The sequence below is a fragment of the Phaseolus vulgaris genome, chromosome 8 (assembly GCF_000499845.2).
Source record: "Phaseolus vulgaris cultivar G19833 chromosome 8, P. vulgaris v2.0, whole genome shotgun sequence".
Classification (NCBI taxonomy): domain Eukaryota; kingdom Viridiplantae; phylum Streptophyta; class Magnoliopsida; order Fabales; family Fabaceae; genus Phaseolus; species Phaseolus vulgaris.
Window position 1 is genome coordinate 13164489 of NC_023752.2, and position 25306 is coordinate 13189794.

A 25306-nucleotide genomic window follows, 5' to 3' on the forward strand; every position below is an offset into this window, starting at 1 on the left:
AATTTAACCTATGTTCTTTATTTAAAATAAATTCAATGATGGTTTTTTTTATTTCATTAACGGTCTTAGAGTTAATTTGGAAGAAATGGAATATCAAATATTTTACAAAAATAATATTTTAAACATAAGAAACTTAACTAAAAAATTGAACAAAAAATAATATAATTTATTTCGTTATCATGTTATTCACTAAGCGTAAAATTATGAAATTTTGGTTGCAATTTCTCAGACATCTCATATCATTATTAAAAGCATGTTTCTCTTTAAAAAAAAAAATTCCATAATTTAAAATTAATTTAAGAATGAAAACCGATCAAGTTGAGTTAAACTTTAGTAGATTTGAATTTGACATGTTATTTTAAAGAAAAGATAATTTTCTATTATTACCTATTATAAATATTTTTTAAAGACTGAGTTTGGTTTGGCATAAACGAAAGACTAATTTTCCCTACGAGCCTATTTAAAATTTGTTTTGTTTAACAACTTTGAAAATTTAGTGGACTTATTGTATTATTATCTTAAACGAATCCATCAATAATTACAATTTTATCATATTATATATGCATTGTTTATCTTTTTATACATAATTATGTATGTACGAAATAGTTTAATAAATTGCTTATTTAAAAATGAACTCCTTATAAAGTATTTAAATAAAATATAAATTATTTTCAGTAATCTTATAAGTTTGAACTTTTATGTAGGTCAGCATGCTGATAAAAAATTGTTATGAAAAATAAATAAATATATTATTTATATTATAACTAATTTAACATAATAATTATATAAACAATAAATTATTACTCATGCTTAACTAAAATGGTTGATCAACTAGATTTAAAAGGCTTTTTGAATGGCCTATGACCTTTTTAACTAAGCAGGTTTTTATAAAGTCTAAGTATAATTTATTATCTCAAAAAGTCTGCATTCTCTCTTATTTATTTATTTTAAGTGATTTTTGTTTCATCCCTAACTTAATTTTTATTAGAAAGTAATTATTTTTTTTATTTTCGTTTTCTATAAATATTTATGGAAAAGTTTGCTCGTACTTACCTAAATCATAGACTAAACTCACGTCGTGATCTTGTTCTAGCATTTTTAATTTCTGAGAAACAAATTCCTTCAAATTGGATTTTGCTTTTGGGTCCCAATTTTATATTTTTGTTCAAAGCCCACATCATGTCGGTTAGCTTTTTGGTCTGGGCTGTATATTTTACGAAATCTGATGAGAGATTTCTCCCTGCACCCCCCATTCATTTCTTCCTGCATCCTTATAATTTTGAAAATACCAAAATGTCTATTCTGGATTCCACAATCCAAAATACACAATTTGTATTCTGAATTCAACATTCCAGAATATAAATTTTGTATTTTGAAATTTATATTCTAATATACAAAAAATCACAAATTTTAATTTTCGGATTTTATAATATGGGAAATATCCAGATTTTACATTTCAAAATTTTAAAATAAATAATAGAAAATAATAAAAGTAATTTGGATATTTTTGAAGTATGGGATTCATGAAGAAACTTATGGAGGTGAGATGCAGGAAGAAATCCGAATGTGGTAGCAGCATCATGATACAATCTTGGCCCGTTTTTGCTAGGGCAACTAAAAGATAAAAGTTCAATTCGCCAATATTTCATAAGAATTATTTATTCTCAAAGTAATGACTAATTTAAAAATAACCCTTGAATGCACATAAAATGAGTTTTTTCAAATGGTTTATTATATATGCAAAATGAAATGGCTAAGATTCATAGGTTATTAGTTGGTTAAGGAATATGATTTGTATGGGTTAATCTGAAATGAAAGTGTGATTGAAGAATTGTATAGAAGTTAGAAAGTTGAAGTGTTTGTTTTATGGTTAGAATGAAAGGGTGAATAAAGAAACGCGGAAATGGCATTTGACCCAAAGAAAATGATGGAAACGAAAATAAGAGAGTGTGGGAAATGGTAGAATATGTGTCCACTTTGGCCTTCCACTCTTCCATTTATGTCCTTATGCTTCTTCATACTTATGCTTCTACCTTCCAATTTTGTTCTCTTCACTTGTTACACTCAAATTGTATTCTTTTGTTTCATAATTTTCGCAACTTTTTTACTAGGTCATAAAATCAAGGAATCATAAAAGATTAATCTTATTAACTTATTTCGTTATTACATAAAATATATATATATATATATATATATATAATTTGTTAGTTTTTAGACTTCCTATTAGAATTAATATTATAATTTTTTTACATGTATTTTCATTATTGTTATTATAGTATAGTATGAGACTTATAGTACCACCATACAATTTTTCTGTATAATTTCTATCTTTTTAGTTAATAGGTCCAATTAGAGATGATCTCATTCAATCAAATTAGATTAGGTTGAATTTTGTTTATGATTGGGTCAAATCCGATGTAACCCAAATTAATTCACTCTTATAGGAGTTAGATTATAGGTTTAGTATAAGTGATTCAAGATCCAATTTGAGACTCACTTTTATACTTGTTTCACATTTACTTTTAGTCGACATAACTCTAGGCAAACCTTGAACTCCTATGGCAAAGGTGCATCTTTCTTGTTTTGTTTTCATCATTCATCTTTGACTTTCACCTCTAGTGTATCTCGATCCTAACATAAGACAAAGAACTATAAACACTTGATAACCATGTGTCATTTTTTTCGTATCAACCCTAGCATTTTTGTCTTTGTTGTATCGTTTTGTTTCTATTATTCACCTTTAGCTTTCACCTCTACTACATATGGACCCTAATATCAGACAAACAACCCTAAACACTTCATAACAATGTGTCCTCTTTTTCGTATCAACCTTGACATTTTTATCTTTGACATTCATTTCCGTAGTTTTCCTTCACCACATCTCAACCTAACTTAAAACAAACAAATCTAAACATTATTGTGATGTGTCTTCCTCTTCGCATAAACTCTAACATTTTTGCCTTTGTCTTCTAGATTCGTTGTTTGCCTTCATATCGTTTGCCTCTGCCATTTATCTTTATCATTCACCTATGTTTCCTCTTCTTCAACACAATCTCCCCTTCGGCATCTATTTCAAATGAAATGTTTTACATTTTAATTTTTCATTCTTTTTAAATAGAAACACTATCTTCCTTCTCCATCACCCTTTATCTCAATGTCAATATTTTGCTTACAATTCTGCAAGACATAAGTTCTTCCTCACAGGTAGAATGCACATCGTGTCCTGCATAATTTCACTGTGTTTTTTGCACTTAATTGGATGAATGTAATAAGTAGGTGATGACAATGTGGATTCGTAATTATTCTTGTGTTGATTATTATTGATTCTTTTTGTATGAAATAAAGTGTTGCTTATTAATGAAATGTTAAGTTGTAATTATTTTAGTGTACACACAATGAAAAATATTAGTTGTACTAGGTCTATCATTGACACATAAAGTATGAATGCATCAAGTCTTATGCATCTAATAACATCCTATGAAGATCCTACTCAATCTACATCATTTGAAGTTGAATCACCATTAATGTCAAAGGCTCCTACACAACCATAAATTTAAACCATGTCAAGGACGCAAGAAAAAATTATAAAAATTACTTTAAAGGTTTCATTATAAAAGGGTACATGCAATATAATTTGCAACTAGTGTGTCAAGTGATATAAAGTACAATATGGAATCACTAGTTAGATTTAATATTAGAATAATTGTTATATGAACAAAATATATTTTATCTTGAAAAAGGATATGAAGTTTAATAGCATAAATTTGAAACTTATTAAATTCGACCCAGAGAAATTGTGTGTTATATATAAAAATGTATTATGTTTTTTTTTTTCATGTCTTGAATGAATTTTGAAAAACTTATGTATTAACTTAATTTGAGTCTTGAATTAATCTTTATAAACATTATATTATTTTTAATTAGGCTAATACTTCAAATTATTATTTTTAATAAAAAAAAGTTTTCAAATTTTTATCTAATGTACCCTATTCAATCCAGCCCGTTTAAGAGTGAATTGGATTGGAATGGGTTTAATATAAAAAAATATAAAAATTTAATCTAATTAACTTGGATTGGATAATTTTTTTCTGATCATATGCAAGAGGGGAGCATCTTGAGTGTACTAACATTGAAAATGTAATCAAAATAGTTTTAAAAAAAACTTTTGTTTTGTTAATGCCAGTTTCTCCACAGTTACTTTTAAAACAAAAAATTAGAAAAAATATAAAATTAGCTTCACCGTGAATTAAAATAAGTTTGTTCTTTTACATAGTTTGTGAACCTTTAGTAGAAATATATCCTAAAAAGTTAACAATTAAAATTATGAATTTTTATTATAAAAGAAGACTATATTAAATATGTTAGTTTAAATATATTCTAAAAGTGGGACTGGTAATTATGATTTTTTATTATAAAAGAAGACTAGATTAAATATGTTAGTTTAAATATATTCTAAAAGTGGAACTGGTCAAGGCACCTACCTATTCAAGGTTCTGTGGTTGAATTCATTAATTATTCAATCAACATTAATAAAACAATATTAATAATCAAGTTATTTATAGAATAAAATTAGAAAAATATAACATTATGATTTAATATTACTAAAACCTAAAAATAACACACTTTTTTAAAATTGAACATTAAAATAAAAATAAATAAATAATATTTCGTAATATTTAAGTTAATTCAACAATGCATAATATTTTTTAAAATAACAAGTTTCTTGATTTTTTTTTTATTTTTACAAATACTCTATTTTTTATATTTAAAAAAAAAACAAAACAAAACGACATGTAAATAATAATTTCTAAAAAACATATATATTTTGAACTATTATGAATTGTTCTTTGATCATCTTTTTTATTTTTAAAGCAGTTGAATTTAAGACTATTTTTTTTTAATTATATAGGGCAAACACTAGACCTATTAGTTTTCCAATTAAATGGGTGAGTAGAGTACCATTCTTACACCATAAACCATACCACTCCATGTCACTAATTATGGAACAAATTCTTATAAACTCCTTAAATGCGTAACGGAATGGGCACCCGTATCAACGGAAATTTCCTACTCCACTCATTATCCTATTCACCAATCAAACCAACAATTATAACATACCTACTCATAGTTAGGAGCAAGACTCATTACTTATTATGCTCAATACAATTATTATCCTTCTTCACTATAATTTATTATTGCCAAAAGAAATTTCAATATTTGGTAACACCACACCATCCAAATTCATTAACAATACCTTCTGCGTGTCAAATGCATTCATATATGTTGATTGATATTCTCAATTCAAAATTAAAATACTTCTTTCAATTTTACCTTCAATAAATAATGTTATCTTCTAATATTTCACAACTTATTTATTCAAATTAGAAAAGAGAACATCATATTTTACTAAGAATGACCCTAATAAATAATATTGTGTTACGTATCTTATCCTTCAATAGTCACACAAAGTCAACAACTTACAAAAAAAACACTTTAATATTAAGATAAAATGTTTTTTTTATCCAAAACCAGTTCAGAAATGTTTTTTGTTTATGCAATTCATTGGACCAACTTGCTCTAATATAATTTATTTAATAGTAAATAACTTGCATAAACATGTACATTAGAGATACTCTTAGAATAATCTACCTAAGAAACCTTGAATGTGAATTAAAATCAAATGATAAAAAGTATATCTTACCATCATATAATTCTCATTTTTTATGATGAAGTTTTGTTTAAGAAGAAATTAGGAGAAGGGATAAGGAAGTGATGGATGAAAATGGAGAGGGAAAAAAGAGAAGCATATTTTGGAGGTTGAGATAGATAGATAGATATCTGAATGAATGGTTAGGATAGTATAGAAGGATCTGAGGGAAAAAAGGGAAAAAAAAAAAAGCAAGAGGTGAGGTATTTGATTTTGAATAGTTTTGGGTGGTGTAGTAGTAATAGTAGCCCCTGATTGAAAAGGTAAAATATATAGGAAATTGAAAGATGTAAGGTAACAGATGTTGGGAAATAAAGGTATGGTGCATGCATACCCCACAAAGTAGGCTGTAAAATGCAGCATCCCTAGGGAAATGAAAGAGCAGCTCTATTCTACAATGGGAATCCTATGCCTTATTTCCTTTCCTTTCATAAAGTGGAGGCCAGGTAGCTGATAGCATAGAGATTCTGCTCCAGCATCACATTTCAACTGTTGCAACCACTGTTTTCTGAAACAGAATCATCACAAAGAATCAACATCAAGTCAAACAAACATTTTCATTTTCATTCTCATTTTCATTTTCTTCTCATGCTGCTCCTTCACAAACCATCCTTCCAACCGGCTTTATTGTTGCCTCTATATTTGACTTCCACCCTTTTATCCTCCATGCAAACCCTCACCATATCAATATGCCACTTCTTCCTTCCTTTTTTAGTATATACTGTCTTCTCTTTCTATCACCACTTAGGTTAGATAATGATGTTTTCAATACCTTCAACATCTTAATATTACTCCAAACTACACACTGGATACTATATATAATATAAAGACTCTTCTTCTTTATCACAACACACAATCTTCAAAACAAAACATTAAATATCCAAACCACCAATATTTTATGTGTTAATTCTAACAATGAGTAAGTTTCTTTTTTAGAAAGGATCATTTTTTTAAAAGAAATATTTATTATATATTTCTTAATGTTTGTTAAAAAAAATTCACAAAAAAATACTTTTTATGCATTTTTAGATGTTTGTTACAACTTTTTTTAAAAAGTAAAAAAAATAACAATGATCTGAAAATAATTTATCAGTAACTTAACAAAACAAGTGATGCGAAAGTTGTTTTAAAAATGCATAATGATTTTTTAATAAAAATTATTTTTTTTATAATTGTATCAAACGTACTAATTTATATTTTTGTAAGAAACACTTATTTTTTTTATCTTTTTTTCAAAATCACTTCATTTTTAACTTTATAAAAAAAATGGGGAATATCCATCCAACTAAGAGTTAAAACATTAAAAAAAAAGTCTAGAGATCCAACTCTGAATCGCGTTGAAATAATAGATAACACAATTTTGGATTTAAAACTAATCTTAATTTAGAAATCCGTAAATTATACATTTGATTAAAAATTTATACTGGATTTTTTTATTAATTAACTTTAGAATACAGCATAAACAATATATCACTTTACTTCAAAAATCTCTTATGATTAATATAAAAATCAATTTATTTAAAATCAATTTATAAACGTTAGAAATCATAAGCAATTCTACTTTATAGACCAAAGCAAGAGAGTTATTGAGCATTGCAGGGAATGAGTATTTAGAAAGAAAAAGTTAACGTCATATGTTAGAAATCATAAAAATTCAATGGAACAGACTTTGAATTTTTTTTCCATGTTAGTGCCAAAAAAATGTCGATTTCACCTATGTATTTAATCAAATAGCATTTTTCATTGATAGTTTTTTTCATTGACATTAAGCGAAACATTTTAAAAAACATAAATTTATTAACAACAAAATAATCTATTAATTATTTAACCAATATTAATTAATATAGCTTTATAATGCATACAAAATGTATCAAATAAATAATTTTAAAATTTGAAATCTTTCTTCAATTTCAATTTAAAAAAAAATACAAATTGGGACTATAATTCGGTATGAAGTAAAGTCAATTCCAATTAGTTTTTGGACTCTAAAAGCCAAAAAAATATAACATAAAAATGCTATTTAAATAAATAGTATTATAATTTGGAAAAAAGATTTTGTCACAATAGTAGTAGGTGGGAAAAAATTGCTGATATTGTGTATAAATTGTTGCTTGTTGGGTCTCGTGAGTTTCTGAAATAATGAAACATGATGTGATTTAAAGGGTCCACATTTCTCTGAAACCTTAACATGTCAATGTAACATTATCGTTTCTTTCAACTCATATTACAACTTTCTATACACACTCTGCATATCTAATATCTTCATGTCTTGGACAAAGCTTTAGGCTATGCTTTTTGGTACCCTTCATATTGGGAAAGCATATGCAATTATATAATGGGGAAGTGATAGATACCACATCAAATACCCATTGGATCCTATACATCAAATTATCAAATTACTGTCTAATGCATTGCTCAATTGCTCAACTACTAATTAGTAGGATTTGGTCAAGTTTTTATTGAGTTTAACGTGGTTTTGAGATAATTTATGTTTCTGTTTGTTCTATATTTATTAATTTTTATTTTTGATAAAATAAAACTGTATAATGCATCTTCTTAATCTTTTCTTTTCTTTTCTTATATTATCTGAGTAAAGTATTCATCAAATCACTTTCTAATATGCATCTCTTTACATTCACACCATCAAAATTGGTTCATACATCTATATTTTTCCGTCACCTTAAACATTCCTTCTCGCTAATAACGCTACATAATTAGTTTTATGACTATACTACTCATGCATATACAGTTATGGTCTTATATTTACATATATTTAGACTACCTGAAATTGTTATAAAACATAGTGAATATATACTTTGTTGTGTTCTTTTAAAAATAATATATGTCCGCAGATATTTATATTAGAAAAAATATATTAGAAATAAACATGAGAATTTATATTTTTTTTCTTATCAACTTTTTTGTTCATCACACTTATCACACAACTAATAAAGGTAAATTATCATGAATTTTGTTGTATACTTAATTATTTTTTCATTTTCTTCGTACATTCAAATAAACATTGTCTTTTCAAAAGTAAAAAAAAATATATTAATATATACTTTCGACAAAGGAATAAGGTATTACATTTTCACAGTCATATAATTTTCACAAAGATTAAAAAATAATTATGATACAAGTGAGCCTATTCTCGCTTGATTTTTCTCAAACTAGCCTAAAAAGCCTGAAAATTAGCATTTTTAGTTTTTCTTTTAAAAGGTTAGATTATTCATGTTTTATTACTTATAATTTTATTGTATGTAAAATTTTATTTTATTATATATATATATATATATATATATATTAATTGAAAAATCTTTAATGAGATATTATGTGATTACTTGGATAGATTTTTGTATATTTTGAAATTTTAATTTTTGGTATGATTTAATGGTGTGAATTTGAATATTGCGATATGTAAATTTCAGATCATATGAACTAACCATATCATACTAGTAGATATGATATTAAGATTACTTATTCGCATAATTGTGTGGATTCAAAGTGAGGTAGTATGATAGGTGTAGATTTCTGAGTCTAAGTCAATACACGAATCTTTTAAAAGTAGAGTCAAGTGTCTAAGTATGTGGGTCAAGAGAAGTCTAACATGAGTAATGTGAATAATGAATTATGATAGACACTTTATGATTTTGTGAAAATGTATTAGAGTTGATGACTTTATGTTTGTTAAATGAAATTGAAATTATGTATAATTTTTCTTTTATAGCTAGTTTACCTTGTTATTTGTTGTGTTTTGTTTTCTTTATTTGTGATGATAATGTATTTTACACGGGAGCAGATGAGATTGCAGGTGAGAGAGATCCCTTGATGTGAGTTGATTTTTAGATGCTTTAATTTATGGTGACACTTTTACTTAATATTGAGATTTTAACAATTAAGGGTGAGGACCTAAGGAAGATTCCCACTGGACACGAACTTAACCAAGTGGTTAAATAAGTGTGAAGGTTCACTTCACATAGGCAAAGATGAAAAACAAGATATAATGAGGAGGAGATATAATTGCGGAATTGAAATGGGCATAAGGTAAACATCAATGGTGGTCATGGCCTCCCAAATGATGCACCATACTCATGATTATGAGTGAAACCCAAGAATAACAATTAAGAGAAAAAGAGATAAGAACATAAATGGAATGGAGAAATGGAAGGAAAATGGAATGAGAAAACTTATGGTGGTGGGTGAGAAATGTCACGCCACTTGGAGGGTGATATGCTTCAAGATGAGTGTGTTGGCCGCCACTTGAGAACTTCTCAAATCACTCAAGATAAGACCTCAAACCTAAGAGGACATAAGTCTCACTAAGAGCTCACACAATTTGTGCAGAGTTTCTTTACTTCATTCAAATTCAACTTGTCAAATATAATGAGGTAGGCCTTCTATTTATAGGTGAAGGAGCCTTGGAGAACAAACATGAAGGGTAGGATGGGAAACGCTAAAAAAGGGGCAGTCTTAGTGATTATGAGTGAAACCCAAGAATAACAATTAAGAGAAAAAGAGATAAGAACATAAATGGAATGGAGAAATGGAAGGAAAATGGAATGAGAAAACTTATGGTGGTGGGTGAGAAATGTCACGCCACTTGGAGGGTGATATGCTTCAAGATGAGTGTGTTGGCCGCCACTTGAGAACTTCTCAAATCACTCAAGATAAGACCTCAAACCTAAGAGGACATAAGTCTCACTAAGAGCTCACACAATTTGTGCAGAGTTTCTTTACTTCATTCAAATTCAACTTGTCAAATATAATGAGGTAGGCCTTCTATTTATAGGTGAAGGAGCCTTGGAGAACAAACATGAAGGGTAGGATGGGAAACGCTAAAAAAGGGGCAGTCTTAGGGTTTGACTAAGTCAAACCTACACTCTAAGCTTGTCCTTTAGAAAATAGGTCAAAATCTCTTCCTAAAGGGCTAGGAACAAACTAAAAAACTAATTATACCCCCTATTATGCTAAAAACACTTTATTCTAGTTTATCTTTGCTATTTGGACCCCTAAAATAAAAATCATAATATGACAAAAGAACTTGTCTGGTATAATAGTTAAAACTTATTTGATCCCTGAAGGGACTTAGCTTCGAATCTCATCTACTGAAGTTTACTTATAACATTAATAATAATTATGATAACATATGTAATAATTGTAATTAATAATACACATAAGCATAAATAATAGTATTAACTAAAAATAAAATATTTTGCATTACATACATTTTTGGCTGTTAACTTAATATCTTATATATTTGTCATTTCTCATCTAACTCAAGTAACTCAAAACTCACACACACGTTCTTCCTTGCTTTAGCATCCAAAAAAGTGTTTGAGAATCCAATCTCATAAAGAAGAGAAAAATTTGTCAGCTTTTTTCTTCCTAAATATGGTTTGAGCAAGGAACTACATTGTGAGTGCCAAGATGGATGTTTAGGTGATGATGCTGTACCATGTCATTAAATATCATTGTTTGATCCTCATTTAAAATAGTCATAGGGTAACTTGAGCAAATTATTTGATTAAACAAACTAAGTTTAATTGAACTAAAATAAATTTTCCTTTTACTTTGAAACATTTTTTCCTTAATACAAATAAATATATTCATGTCTCAATTTAATTGACTTCAAACAATTAGTTTTTTTATAATAGGATAATCATTCATTCAAACAATTGTAACTACAATATTAAAGAACTTATATAAAGTCAAGTTACTCATAATTTATATCATCTCATACAAATCAACATCATTAAGAGAAATCTAGTATTACAATTACCACTTTCACAGTTTAATAAAAACATAAAACTCAAGGATTTATATATATAATGTATATCCATTAAAAAAACCAGCATCGTAAAAAGACTTCCAATAATTTTAATGCAATGTCACCAAATTACTCTAAAGCATCTAATCAAGGATTTTCAACATTTCACATAAATCTCAATTCGAAGTTTCATTTAACTTTCTTTATCTCAAAATCTTATGTAGTTAAAAACTCTCAAGATAAAGAATAATTAAAACCAAACTTACTTCCTAGAAGTTTGATTCAAGAACCAAATGCATTATACATACCTAAATAAAGAGAAAATCATTTTTTCTATTAGATTTAATTGTGTTATCATTCCTACCTAATGCATGCAAAATCAAAGACACAAATTAAATACTTTATAAAAAAATAATCTAATGAAAAATCTGATCAAATAGAGGTGAAATATTAGACAGAAGTTAAAGAATTTTTTTTTTGAATAATTGAATGTTTTTAGGAGATAAAGAATAAATTATTTTGTTTTTATTTATAACTTTTTAAAATAATATTCGTTCTACATTTATTTTAAACTCTTCTTTCTAAATTTATAAAATTTAGTTCTTACATCGGTTATGTATAATTAGTGGTTATATAATTAGGATGAAGATGTTGCTTTGGAACGATTGAGTATTCACTTTGAACTTAATTATAAGTTAGAAATCTTGATACCCTCATACGAATAATTTTTTTAAACATCCGTGGTATAATATCATTCAATATGTTAATATCAATAATTATTTTTTATTCTTGTAATTAAACTTTAAAAAGTAAAAAAAATACCCCTCCATCCTACGGTGTCATTTAACATAATCTCACAATCGTTAAATGCAATTTCGCTAACTATATACGTAACAACAGAGTGAAATCATGTGTAATTTTTAAATAATGGAAAAATATTTTATAAATATTTAAAATATAAGTGGTGTAGATAATGATATTTAGATAAAATGATGAGATGTAAAATTAAACTTATGTAAAGTTAAAGCTTTGCAGAGAAGTTACAAAAAAAAATGCAATATATAGAACTCTGAGAAGCAAGAATAACTTGTGGAAATTTTTGAAAGACTTGGATTCTTCAAAAAAGATATCGGACATGAAAATTGGTGTTCCAATTAGGAAACTTTGACGTATATATAGTCATACAATAACATTAAATATTTGAAGGTTTCTTGTTGTTACTTGGTTTTTCTTTTAATTAAATTTGGTTTTTTTAAAAGGTATTGAATAAATTACAACTTCATATTTTAAAACACTCTTTAAAATTTGAAAATGAGTTTGTCACGTAATATATTTTTATTAGTGATACTTCCAATAGCAATAACCTTTCATTCTTTGCAAATAGTTACTAGGATTTGACGACATTTCTATATCTTAACGTTTCAAAGAATATGTTGAACTAATGTGTAGTGATGATGATTCAGGATTTGGTATTAAGCATGACAACTTTTTTTATAATTTGTTTAATTTCAACCAATATTTGAGTCTTTTTTATATTTTATGGAAGAAAAAAAATCTTAATATTTTCTATAGGAGGGTACATATAGCTCTAATTTTTTTGAATAAAATCTGGTATATAATTATAGCATCATAAAAATATTTGTAATTATTTTTTTTATTTAACTTCATTTCAAAAAATTTGTGCTGTGTAAAGACCTCTTATAGGAGTTATTGTTTCATGATATATTTCCAAATCTAAAAGCTTAACTTTAGTTTAAAAATATTAGTATTACTTTCAATAATCAGCTATCAACTTTCTTCTATTATTTTAGTTAAATGTTCAATGTACTAATTTATTCCTTCTGATAAAATTAATATAATATCTAAATATATTATAAAAGAAAGTTCGTGTATCTAAAAAGTACTACAATGCAGATTCATATCTAACTTTTTATAGTATCGAAATTTTGCTACAAACCTGACTTCATATCAAAATTTGAAAATATTATTGTCTTATGAAAACCTTATTCATTCTAATACATTATCCCGGGATTTATGATCTTTAAAAATGTTTTTGTTAGAAATGATAAATTGCGTTAAACACATTAGTTTATTTTCGAAAAGAAAATAATTAAAAGTAGCTTATAAAACATAAGTATTTAAGAATTAACTGCACACATTATTTGTTTTCTTCTTCTAATTGTAAACTAATCAATGTGTAACAAATAAAAACGAATTTCGTTTGGAAAGAGTTTTTAAGCTAATATTGCTTTCAAGCCAAAAAAATGTTGAACTAAACATCTTAATTCTTAGTTATTAAGTTGAATACTGAAGTGCTACTATTAATGTGTTTGATTTGTAAGATAGAATCCTTCCATCACAAACTTTGATAATTAAGACAAAAGTTGATTCCATATAACCTATAACACAATTTTACAAGGTAGTGGGAGCTCTATATATACTTTTATAAACAATTAGGATGCCCTACTCCTCTTCGGTGACATTGACTTCGAGAAAAAAAATATAAATGTATTCTTATTATTGTTGTCATTTTGCAACCCATTTTTTGTAATTTTAATATTTTATTCAGTTTTTCGACTGATGTGAAATTTTGTCTTTCAGTGATTAGTTCTTTTCTTATGTTTTATTTGCTTTTCATCTCACCGCACCACGTACTTTCAAGTTTTATTGAATTGGGTATTTCATTTTTAGTTCATTGCGCTTAATTTCAATGTTCATATCTTCATTTTTATCGTTAAGATGAAAACAAGAGATAACAACAAATGAAAATGTCAAAATCCATCAAAATATTATTCAACTATGTTGAGTAATACTTGGAAATAGAATTCCAAGCACGCTCGGCATGCAATAATAAAACAGAAGAAATGTATAGGAATTTAAAAATAAACATAGATATCTAAGGTTAAGTTGTGTATTGTTGTAATATGAATTTTATAATGAAGAAAAGTGTAAGAGTAAAGTATAGGAGGGATGTTGAACCCGCAATTCCACAGTGTTGACACGAAAGATTTTGCAAATCCTAGAGATAAAACTGAGCATTCCAACGGAGGCTAGCGAACGTAGATCCAGTGCACCAAAAGAGGATAAAGAAAAAAGGGAAAAAGGAAAACTTGGTGGCACGAATAAAGGAGGCAAAGCAAGCACGTTTTGGTGTTATGGTATGGTGTTAATGTTGCGTTCTTTGTCTTGCAACATTTGCAATTGCAATGACCACTTCACACCACCTTCCCTTTCTAACCAGTGTAGAGTTGGGTTGGCCATGCATTTGTGAGAACAACGCCCCATAATAGATGGCTACGTTTCCTCAAAAGTATTAAGAAGCAGGCACCAGCCACCCCCACATTTGCGAGTTCCAAGATAGAGACTAGACATTGATTTTATAGCCATTAAAGAAAGCACCATACGAAAACGATTTGTGAGCATTCCTAAAGCAAAACCTTCTACCTTACACGTGTTAAAGCTACGCACATGGCCCAACCCAGTTGCATTCACCGAAGCTTCCCTCCCAAGCAATCACCTAATCTTCAAAACCATGTAATGAAACGCATGTAGTGTGTGTAACTCATCTTGGACCCCATCACAAACGTTCTCACAACCTTTTCCTACTTCAACATTTATTTTATATTATGAGTCCCCAAGTGGTTCGCCAAATTTATTAAATTTTACACATATCCAGCTGCAACCACTCCTTGGACAAAGTGAAAGCTACTTTTAATTTGTACTGGAAAAGCAACCAGGCCTTCACTGAGATTATACATCTTACAAGGAACCCTTACGCAATTCACTACAGTACACAAGCTGTCAATAATTACGTTCACCAAAACTGTTTTGTCACAAGTGCTTAAACTTGAAGTTTTACTAACATTGTAATGAACAGAGAGAACTAGTCATTGGAGGGGGGCTAAATGAAAGGTAAACATCATTTTCAACAAATCAGAGGGAGATAATGAAAATTCCTTCCATTATTATTTATAGTAAAGTAATGCGGTGGACAGGTTGGAATCAGATGTTACTGACAAGTATTCCCCAAAATGATTCCACTGTGAATCAACTATTGGAAGGAGCCGTAATCCCTCTGGAAATATGGTCCAGCCCTTCCAAATTGCTTTGTTTATTACCCTAAAGCACCAAATAAAAAAAGGGTAAAATTTGACCCATCCACCGTTTTTGTCTTTGCCTTGTGACTTTCGAAGCCCATCAAAAAGAACAAAAGTAACTGATATCACTGCATCCTTCAGCACTGCTGCAGCATTGCTAGCTTTTTCCAGAGGCTCCCTAATATTATTATCAACCCTCTACAACTATGACCAAGCCAAAACAACAAATAAATAAAACCCGTCTACTATTTTCCAAACAAAGCTTTGCTTTTACATTTAACTTCTTCTTTCCCCGATTTTCCCACAAAAACCTATTTCTTCTTCTATAAACCTATTCCTGTAGAAGACTACTACATTTTTCATTCCTACACCCCTACCCCGTTTCCTAAATCACCATCACCCCCAACAAACCAAAAGAACAAAATATCCCGCTCCCCAACAAGCAAAAGATTAATCAATATCAATATGTCCACTCCTGTGGCAGCCTGAACTCATGGTATACTGCTGGCTGAGACTTGAGGTTGCGTTTCTGTTGAGAAAGGACATAATTACTCTTCAGCCTGGAAACAGCTGCACCTGAATACCCCAAAAGTCAAAAAAAACACCTCAATAATCCAACCATGTTAATTTTAATTAAAAAACCAAAACATATTTCAAATGGTTTCAAAACTATACCATTTTCTAAGTTAGAGCCAGCATTAAATCGTTGCACTTGTTGAGGCTGGCCCCTCACCATTTCATCGAGATTCAGATTTAAGGCCTGCGCCACTCTGGCTGGAACCAGCACGGTTGAACACGCTGAAAAAACAAACATTCAGTAATTAGGTCAAAAATCACATAGACATTTACTTCAATGCAAATCACTTTAGACTTGACTAGGACAAGAATCAGTTTACATGCTCACAATTAAAATTGCAGATTTATTAATCATAGCAGAAAAAACTTACAGTTCACCAAAAAGTAAACACAACACAGCAGCATGCATTAATTACAAATTTCAACAACCAATAAACCTCTTAAGCTACCCCCAGTAAATGATGCAACGGCCACACGAAAGTTTTAAATGAAACAAAACCTAGGAGCCTTAAATCTCACCTGGCTTCTTTCGTGGTTCAGCAGGACTATCCACTCGCCGAGGGAGAAACACCCCAGTGCCAGCACATTCCCTTCTACCAGTAGGGTTTCCAAGAAAGACAGCTCGCATGCCAGAGCCATAGTGCTGATTTTGTGGCTTGGCATGTTGCAGGGAAGGCCATGCAGACGCAGACAAACCCAAAGGCCTGGCGTTCCTCCCATTAACATCGTTACCCCTCCCTCTAGTGGCAACCACCTGGTGTTGTTGCCTCTGGGAGTAAACCCCGCCACATTGCTTCTGCACATTCCACACCGAGTTCTGCTGCTTTTCCAGCTGTTGCTGCCTCAGCAATTGAAACTACCCAAAGAAAAAAAACAAATCAGAGTCACGACAAAAGGGTTAATTAGCAAATTAAAAAGTATGATGTCCTTGTGAGATTTAGTTGCTTACATGTGCTATTTGCAACTGCTGGTGATGAGAGAGTGGTTGCTGGGAGTAGAATCCGACATCAGGGCTGGTTGTGGTGGTGATTTTGGATGGAAGGGTGGTGACAGGAGAGGGTTTCCTTGGGGGAACCATGTGTCCATTGTGTTGGTTGAAAGAATAACCCTCTTGAGTCAACCTCATCCTCTCCACTTCCCCTGCAGCCGCATGCAGCAGATCCCAAGTGGTTTTCGCAGAAGACATCTTACAAACACCATCAGGACTACCCTGACTTGACCCTTTGCCACAACCACACCCATTTTCAAAAGCACAGAGTGTTGATTGTGGTGAACCAGACAAAAGCCGACCCTGCAATAAAACCACAGAAGAATCATTAAACACTCAACAATAACTAAGAAAAAGTCCGAAATAACACTAAATTCGGCAAGGAAAAAAAGACAAAAAGTGTTATTGTCGTGATTCATACCACAGACTTGTTATCGGTTTGGAGGGAGGACTGAGCTACGCGGAGAGACAACTCAGCAACGAGCTGCTCCTCCTCGTCGCTCTCAGTCTCGCTGGAGCCTCCGGCAGTGGAATCGACAGGAGAAGCAAGTTCAGATGAAGGGAACCCGTACGGGAACTCAGAGGGGAACAAAAGGGCGTCGTTCTGCAAAGGCTGACGCTTTGCCTGAAGGGGCGTGGCCGGGACGTCGTCGTCGGCGAGAAACTGCGGAGGGAGCCAGAACTCGCCGTCGTCTAGGTTGTCTGCCATGAGAGAATAGAGAAAGAGAGAGAAAAAGAAGGTTGTGCTGCGTTGGAGAGGGAGTGTGAAGGGATTTTGGTGATTCGAGAAGATTTTAAAAGGCGCAGAGTGTGAGATAGAGAAAGAGAAAGAGGGAATGAGAGAGGAGAGAATAGGGTGTATTTGTAGAGACACACTGTGTTGGGCGGTGCTGCCTCGCTCACGCGGGAATCGAGAGTGCCCACACGCGCCAATAAGCAAAAATCTCCAAATCAAAATACCCTAATCATTTTGTGCCGGTTCGGCCACCACTCACATCCTTTCACCCCTTTTGCTTACGCGGGACAAATTTCAATATCCCTAACTTCTTCATTCATTAAATTAATCAGGTTTTCATATTTAATAAATCATAAAATATCTAAAGTTTAAATTTAAATACCATTACAACTGAAGGCAATAACTATATAATTAAATCTTTAATTCAAATTTAATAAATTAATCATGTTTTCGTATATAATAAATCATAAAAAAATTAAAATATGATTACAACTGAAAGTAATAACTATATAATTAAATGTTCAACTTAAACAGCAAGTTTTATTTACATATCATAAAATTGAATCACATTGGGTTTAATATTTGTTCACTTGTTTAATATTGCGGTTGCCGGTTGCCGGTCACGATTCATCTGTATATCCACAGTACGCGGGATATTGTGCTAGTGAATAGTATCGGTACTGTTATTTATTTCATTGCATAAATCAAGAAAAAAATTGGATGGAGTAATAAAGATATAGATATCAAAATTAATATCCTATAATTTAAGAGATGTAAGTATACAAATTTATCTTAGATTTTTATGACTTTGATTTATTGCGATCTTAGTCGGATGTCTTTATTTTTAGATCACATAAAATAAATTTTATTTCTTTCTAAGTCGTAAAGTACAATATTTTTTAAAATTTAAGCAGAGGTGTACTTGGGGATTATTTATAATATTTACATGAAAATATTATTCATAAAGTTTGAAATTTTTATTTATCTCGAAATTGTTTCAAACCTTAAATTTATCACGATGAGACGCATAAATTAAAAAAAAAAAAAACTTCAAACTTTTTCTATACTTGAGTTTGTAACATTCACGTATTGCCTTGAGTAGAAATGGAAAAAAAAGTTCTAACAATGAATCTTTCATTTTTCTTAATTTTCAATTTTGAATTTTGCTTCGATAGCTCTAATAATCTTACATTATTTAAAATTAAAAATTAAAAATAATTTAAATAAAACAATCTTCAAAAACAAACAATATTTCACATACAATAATAATCCTTAACAATAGTGTCTTAATAGATTTGAAGATAATTCAAAATACTTATCTATTGTCAAAATAAGTTTTAACTTTACCTAGATAAAAGTTATTATTGTTTTACAACTTTATTAATCATTTCAAATCAAAGTAGTAGAATATTAGAACTCTTTAATTAACCCAATTTTTAAAATACTAATTTAATGTTTTACCGTGTATTTCTTAAATATATCAACTACAATTTTGTATTTTTTTAAAACTTTGTCTCGTATACTTTTATTTTATAACTAGAAGAAATATAAATTAAAGAAAATAAACACCTAATTTCAAACATAAAAAAATTAAAAAGATGATTTATCAAAAAATTGGGTGGGATTACTTTTGAAGAAACTTATTATTCAATTTAATAAAAAAATAGATAGTTTGGGTTGGATTTCTATATTTTTTTAATCAAACTCAGTTCGTTTTTAATTAGCTAGAATGAGTTGGATAATTAATTGTTTTATATAATTAATTATTATTAATACTTATATTTTATTGTAATAAAATAAATCATTAAAATAAAACGTATATAATTAATAAATTTGAATATGTATAATTAATTAATCAAAAGAATGTAACTATACCAGTTTTATAAAAATTATATAAATTATTATAACAAATTTTATTGTAACGGTGTCACTGCCAAAGGAGTGACTTCGCATACTCAACTTGTATCAGGGTTTCAACTTGTGTTGCATCTAAGGACAAGGAGGTAATTAGCAAAATGTCAGCACACTACCACTTTCTTTACAGATCAGTAGTAAATAATATCAATCACATATTTCTTGTCTTAGACTATATAATATATTTTATTATATTATTTTAAATATATTTTGTTTTTTCCCTATTTTTATATACATATATTTAATATTTTCCCTGTAAATATACTGGTTTATAGGTTTAGGTTTTTGTAGTCAATTTGAAGAAAGCTGTGTGTAAAAGATAAACATAAAAAAAAAACGTTTCCGCAAAATTCTACATTATTTTAGTTCTTAAATTAGTGGGTGGCAGTTAAAATACAACGAATATCTGGTTTTTGAATTTGAAATAAAACACATTTTTTTTAATTAGAATAAAAATGGTGAAAGTGTAGCAGTGGAGGAGTTGCGCTTGCGCACAACTTTTGATGAAGCAACGCAACGCATCGCCACGTAGGTCCCACTAAAACCCAGAAAAGTGAACAAATTATATTTATTATTAATTGCAAGCATATTTTTTCATCTAAATATTAATGGCATGTTTGGAAAAACCGTTTCGTTAAACGTAATATAACGTTTTTTCTAAAAACAACAAATTTATTGTTTTTCCTTTAATGAGAAGAAAACTTTGATTTTCACATCATAACTGAAATCCACACATATTATAAACTGTTATGTACGCGCAAGTCGATTAGGTTAATTTGATTTCCAATTTTTGATACACCAAAAAAAAAATTCAATAATATTTTGAAAACAATAACTTTTAGACAATTTGTTTACAATATACCATTTGGGTCTCTTAAGATTGAATATATAATCATGTACTATAGTCAAAAAAATGCTTAAAATACTTAAAAATATTAAATTTGACCTACTTATTAGTGTCTGTTCGGTAGATGAAGTATGCAATAATGAAGTCAACTGATTCAATGTTGACACATAAAATAACTTTTAAATATGAAAATTTGCGGTAGAGTGAAAGAAAGAAAAGTTTAAAAATAAGTTATATTTGATGATGAAAAAGTACAAAGACGAAAGTTATTTCAGTAATCCTCACATACATTATTTTTCTTAGACTATCTTCTACTTACATTATGCATGTTTAATTAGAGGAAAGAAAATTGAAAATGAAAAGTAAAGAATAATTTTTTGCTTAATTGTAAAGAAAATAGAAAAGAAAAAGTGAAAAAGAAAAAATTATTTATTTTGAATTCAATTAAAAATAAACAAAGTTTTCTCCTAATATATTTGCATGTATCGAAAGAAAGACTTGTTACATTCAAACCCAAAAACCCTTTGCATGCTTCCTTATTTTTATAGTTTTCCACTAATTGAACAGAGAGAATTTTCCATGAAAAACGTTATCCGTGAGTAAGGCATGATCAAAAGGCAATTTTTTTTTCTTTGCTTGAAAATAATTATGTTCTTAAGATAATTTTATATAGTCACCAACAAATATTTTCTACAATTCAGAGCATTGTCACAAAGATTCACTCAAATATAATTTAACTTAATGAGAAGGATTTAGACGAATTAATTTATTTAATAACTAATACGTCATAAAAGCTTGTTAGAGTAAAGGCTTTTCTATAATTGATTAATTAAAATTCTTTTGAATTAATTGTTTTAAATACTAACGAATTCATTTACATTTATATAAAAAGAAGGGGGAGATACTTAGTTCGAATGTTTTTGTTAAGATATCAAATTCGAATTTTATAAATAAAAAAATGAAATGAGACTTCACACTATTAGTCAAGCTTTCCTTAATTAATGGTATAATAACCATTTATTTATTAAATAGGAACCAAATTATTTGCTGGTAAGAAAAAAAATAGAATTAAAATTGTGCAAAAGAAAAAAGGTTGATGGATTGAATTCTGGAATAAGCATGCGTGAATTGTTTGTCAGTGTACGTGAGAAAACCTGGCACTGCCATTTTCAGAGAAATATCACCCTTTTATTGATATTGTTTAATTTTCTGCACTTTTTTCATCTTTCTGGCAAAACATCGTTTGTTAATAAGTATTTTCTGATTTATTTTTTTCGAAACTAGCAGAACCAAAAATCTCCTATATAATTTTATCTTCAATCTGAATCCCAGTTTAAATAAAAAGATTAAATATAAGTTTAAGTCTTACAGTAAATAAAAAAATTAAGTTATATATAAAATGAAAATTCATAAACTCATTACTTTAACCCTTGAGATTAAAAATATCTTGCAATCTCATGAGTTCGACATGAATTATTAGTACAAAATCTCCGCATAAAAGTATCAAGTTATAATATTTATACCGATAGCATTGTTTATTATTGCCAGGATTTGACTTTCATGGTTAACAAATAGCATTGAATTACAGAAAACTAAAGTGTAACGCGATTTTCTTAAAACAGAAATTAAAAAAAAATAATCTCCAGCCAATTAATTTAAAATAAAACAAATTTATTACATTATTTTGTAATATGTAGAATAATTGTATATATATGAAAAATTTATTTATTTATTGAATCTCGTGTGTCAAATATGTAAATTGAGACAAATAATATGTGTTATTTCATATGTAAATTAAGAACATAATCATTTATTTGACATTTAATCTGAGAGAAGTGTCACCTGTTACACATTCACATAAAGTGATAGTCACTTATTTGATACACCAAGATGATCAATTGTTTGATATGTATATTAAGATGAGTGTTACACGTCATACATGTAAATTGAGGTGATTTTCATATGTAAGACTTATGGATTAAGGTAAGTGTCATGTGTGGAACATGCAAATTGGGATAAGTGTCATACATTAAACATGTAAATTGGTTAGTGACACAGAATATTGTTTAGTGTCACACACAAAAAGAATGATCAAAATTACATTTAGGTTTAGTTGTATCAATTTCACTTTATCACATGTGCATGGAATAAACCATAACTATATCTAGATTTATCCACATACCATATTCACTCCATTCGACTTGATACATTGTTTATGGTCAAATTCTTGAAGCCATGTTATACATTATTTTATCCCAAAAGTTAGAAAAAGTTAGGACAAAGATAATTAGAACAACACCCCAATAGTTTCTATATTAGAGCAAACAAGATTTGTTGAAATAACAACACTAACGCCTTTGAAGGTGCATCATGCATTTGCAACCACTTTGGTTGAGAGGTGGATACCTGAGACTTAAACATTCTATCTTTTTAAGTGGCGAGTTTATCATAACCACCTATCATGTATATAGGTGTTGTGTCTATCAAAGGAAAGTTACTGATGGTGGACTTTCAAGTTAAACTAAAGGGACTCAACAATTTTATTCTCACTCGGTAAAGAATCATAAGAAGAACAATTTTACGTTCATTATAGGAATGTTTATCCTATATTTCGTTATAGATGTTTTGATACTCGATAAATCATACAACAAAGTACACCTTTTGTATTTGTCATATTTTTTATTATTCTTCATACTAGTGTTATAGTTAGAATTGGGTATCTGTGCAAAAAAATCCATGAATCACCTACAATTTGTGAGGGTGCGGGTTTTGAATTTCTTTTATAAATTTTTAATGAAAGTTTTTTATACGTGCCTCCACATGTTAACGAGTTTTACTTGTGAGGTTTTTGGGCTATGTGCAACATATATCACCAAACCTGATCTAACCAAATATTTAAATATTTCTTTATTTTATTGATTGTGCATTGTTGAATGGATTGAGTAAATTGTTACTACAAAAATGGATGCTAAAAAAATTCATTGTATATATGTAGGTGCGGGTTAACCATTTAACCCACGAGTTTCGTGAGGTAAATGCAATTTTGCAAAAATTAAGTTTGTTTAAAATGTGGACAAATTTTTTATAGTGCGACTTTTTGTGGGTGCAAGCTTAAGTGGGCGAGCTCATCCTCATACTAAACTATACTTACAATTGAGATTCTACTTGTTTGGTTGTTTAGTTATTTTGAAAGGGAGTTATGCAAATGTGAGAATAAGAATAATGAATAATTGGACATTATCATTGTAATTGTGAGTAGGGATAGCAATGCGGGTTGACCCGCTTCGCATAGAATTTGCGGATTGATTTTTTTAGCCTGCCCTGCATAAGGTTTGAGCTGCGGGCCTGCGGGCTAGCCCGCATAAGAAATATTTATTTAAAAAGAATTTTTTTTTAAATAAAATTTTTGATTTTTTAATTAGATGCATTAGGTAAATGGTCTCATAATATTATTTTCATGAGACATGCGTAGTAAGATGCTATTAAAAAATTTAGAATGTGAAATATGAGACTACATGAAGAAAATATGGGGTGCACAAATTTTTTTATACATTTTAAAGTTATGCGGGTCAACCCGCCCCGCCCCGCACATGCTACGGGTTATGTGAGGCGGGCCTAAGCAAACCAGTGAAAATAAGCAACCCGTCCAACATCTTTTTTAGTGGACTGCGGGCCGACCTGCACGGCCCGCCCCACTTTGCCACCCCTGAATGTGAGCCTAACATCGCATCTCATCCATCATGACCATTTCCACCCATCAACCATCCTCCTAATTACTAGTGTGCAAATGTAGTAATATATGAACTTTAGAATCATTCATTATAATAATTTTCTTAAGTACAAGTTAATGACTAGTTAAATTTAAGACAATTAGATATATCATACAACAAAACAACTTCACTTTTTTTCCTTTATTTGTTTACTTCCATATTAAGTTTAATAATAAGTATAATTTATTGTAATTTTATGGACTCATACAAGTACTTGAAGAGATCCATTGTCTAAGTTATGTGGATGGATATATCACCTTAATTTTATTTGCAATTGTTGAATGTCATCAATAGAAAAATTACCATTTAGTTTATTTCATGAAGTCATTGTCCAAAACTTTGAATAACCTATACAAAATTAACATTTTGAGACAAAATGACATTAAGTGGATAACAAACACATACAATATAAATCAAATGTTAGAAGAATCGGTGTGAACTAATAATAACTAATCATCAAATGTAAAAATAATTAAAATAATAATATTAGAAATTGTGGAACGGATATAAAAAAAAGTAGATGGTATGGTTCATTTTGTATTTACACATAAACCGTATGAAACGCACATGACATTGGTTGTCTCAAGTGTACATGATGTGCTGGTAAATTTAAATTTAGTTATTGCATATCCTAGAATATTAAGTACAGATAATTTCTTTAGCAGGGAATTTCCATAATGAAGTAGGGAGTTACTTAAATAAAAACATATTAAGTAATTAAATTGAGTTAATATATAATTAATACTTAATTATGTGATTATTATTTAACGTAAGTTATTTTAAGGACCGAAGTATAAAAATGTGGAGAAGATCCCGGTGTACGAAGATAAGAACCGTGATGATGATTCGGTGGCCTAACTGATGTAACCATTATTTTACAGGTCAAACCTCGTTGCCTTAATAG

General features: G+C 29.1%; 1 protein-coding gene across 1 annotated transcript; it reads right to left on the bottom strand.

Annotated features, from left to right (window-relative positions):
* Positions 1-15418: 15418 nt before the first annotated feature.
* Positions 15419-18032, bottom strand: LOC137824119 (uncharacterized). Its single transcript, XM_068629576.1, has 5 exons — positions 17557-18032; positions 17097-17438; positions 16667-17003; positions 16247-16369; positions 15419-16147 (listed from the first exon to the last, which is right to left on the bottom strand). The coding sequence occupies exons 1-5, from the start codon at positions 17842-17844 to the stop codon at positions 16032-16034; spliced, it is 1206 nt and encodes a 401-aa protein (XP_068485677.1). The 5' UTR covers positions 17845-18032; the 3' UTR covers positions 15419-16031.
* Positions 18033-25306: the final 7274 nt, after the last annotated feature.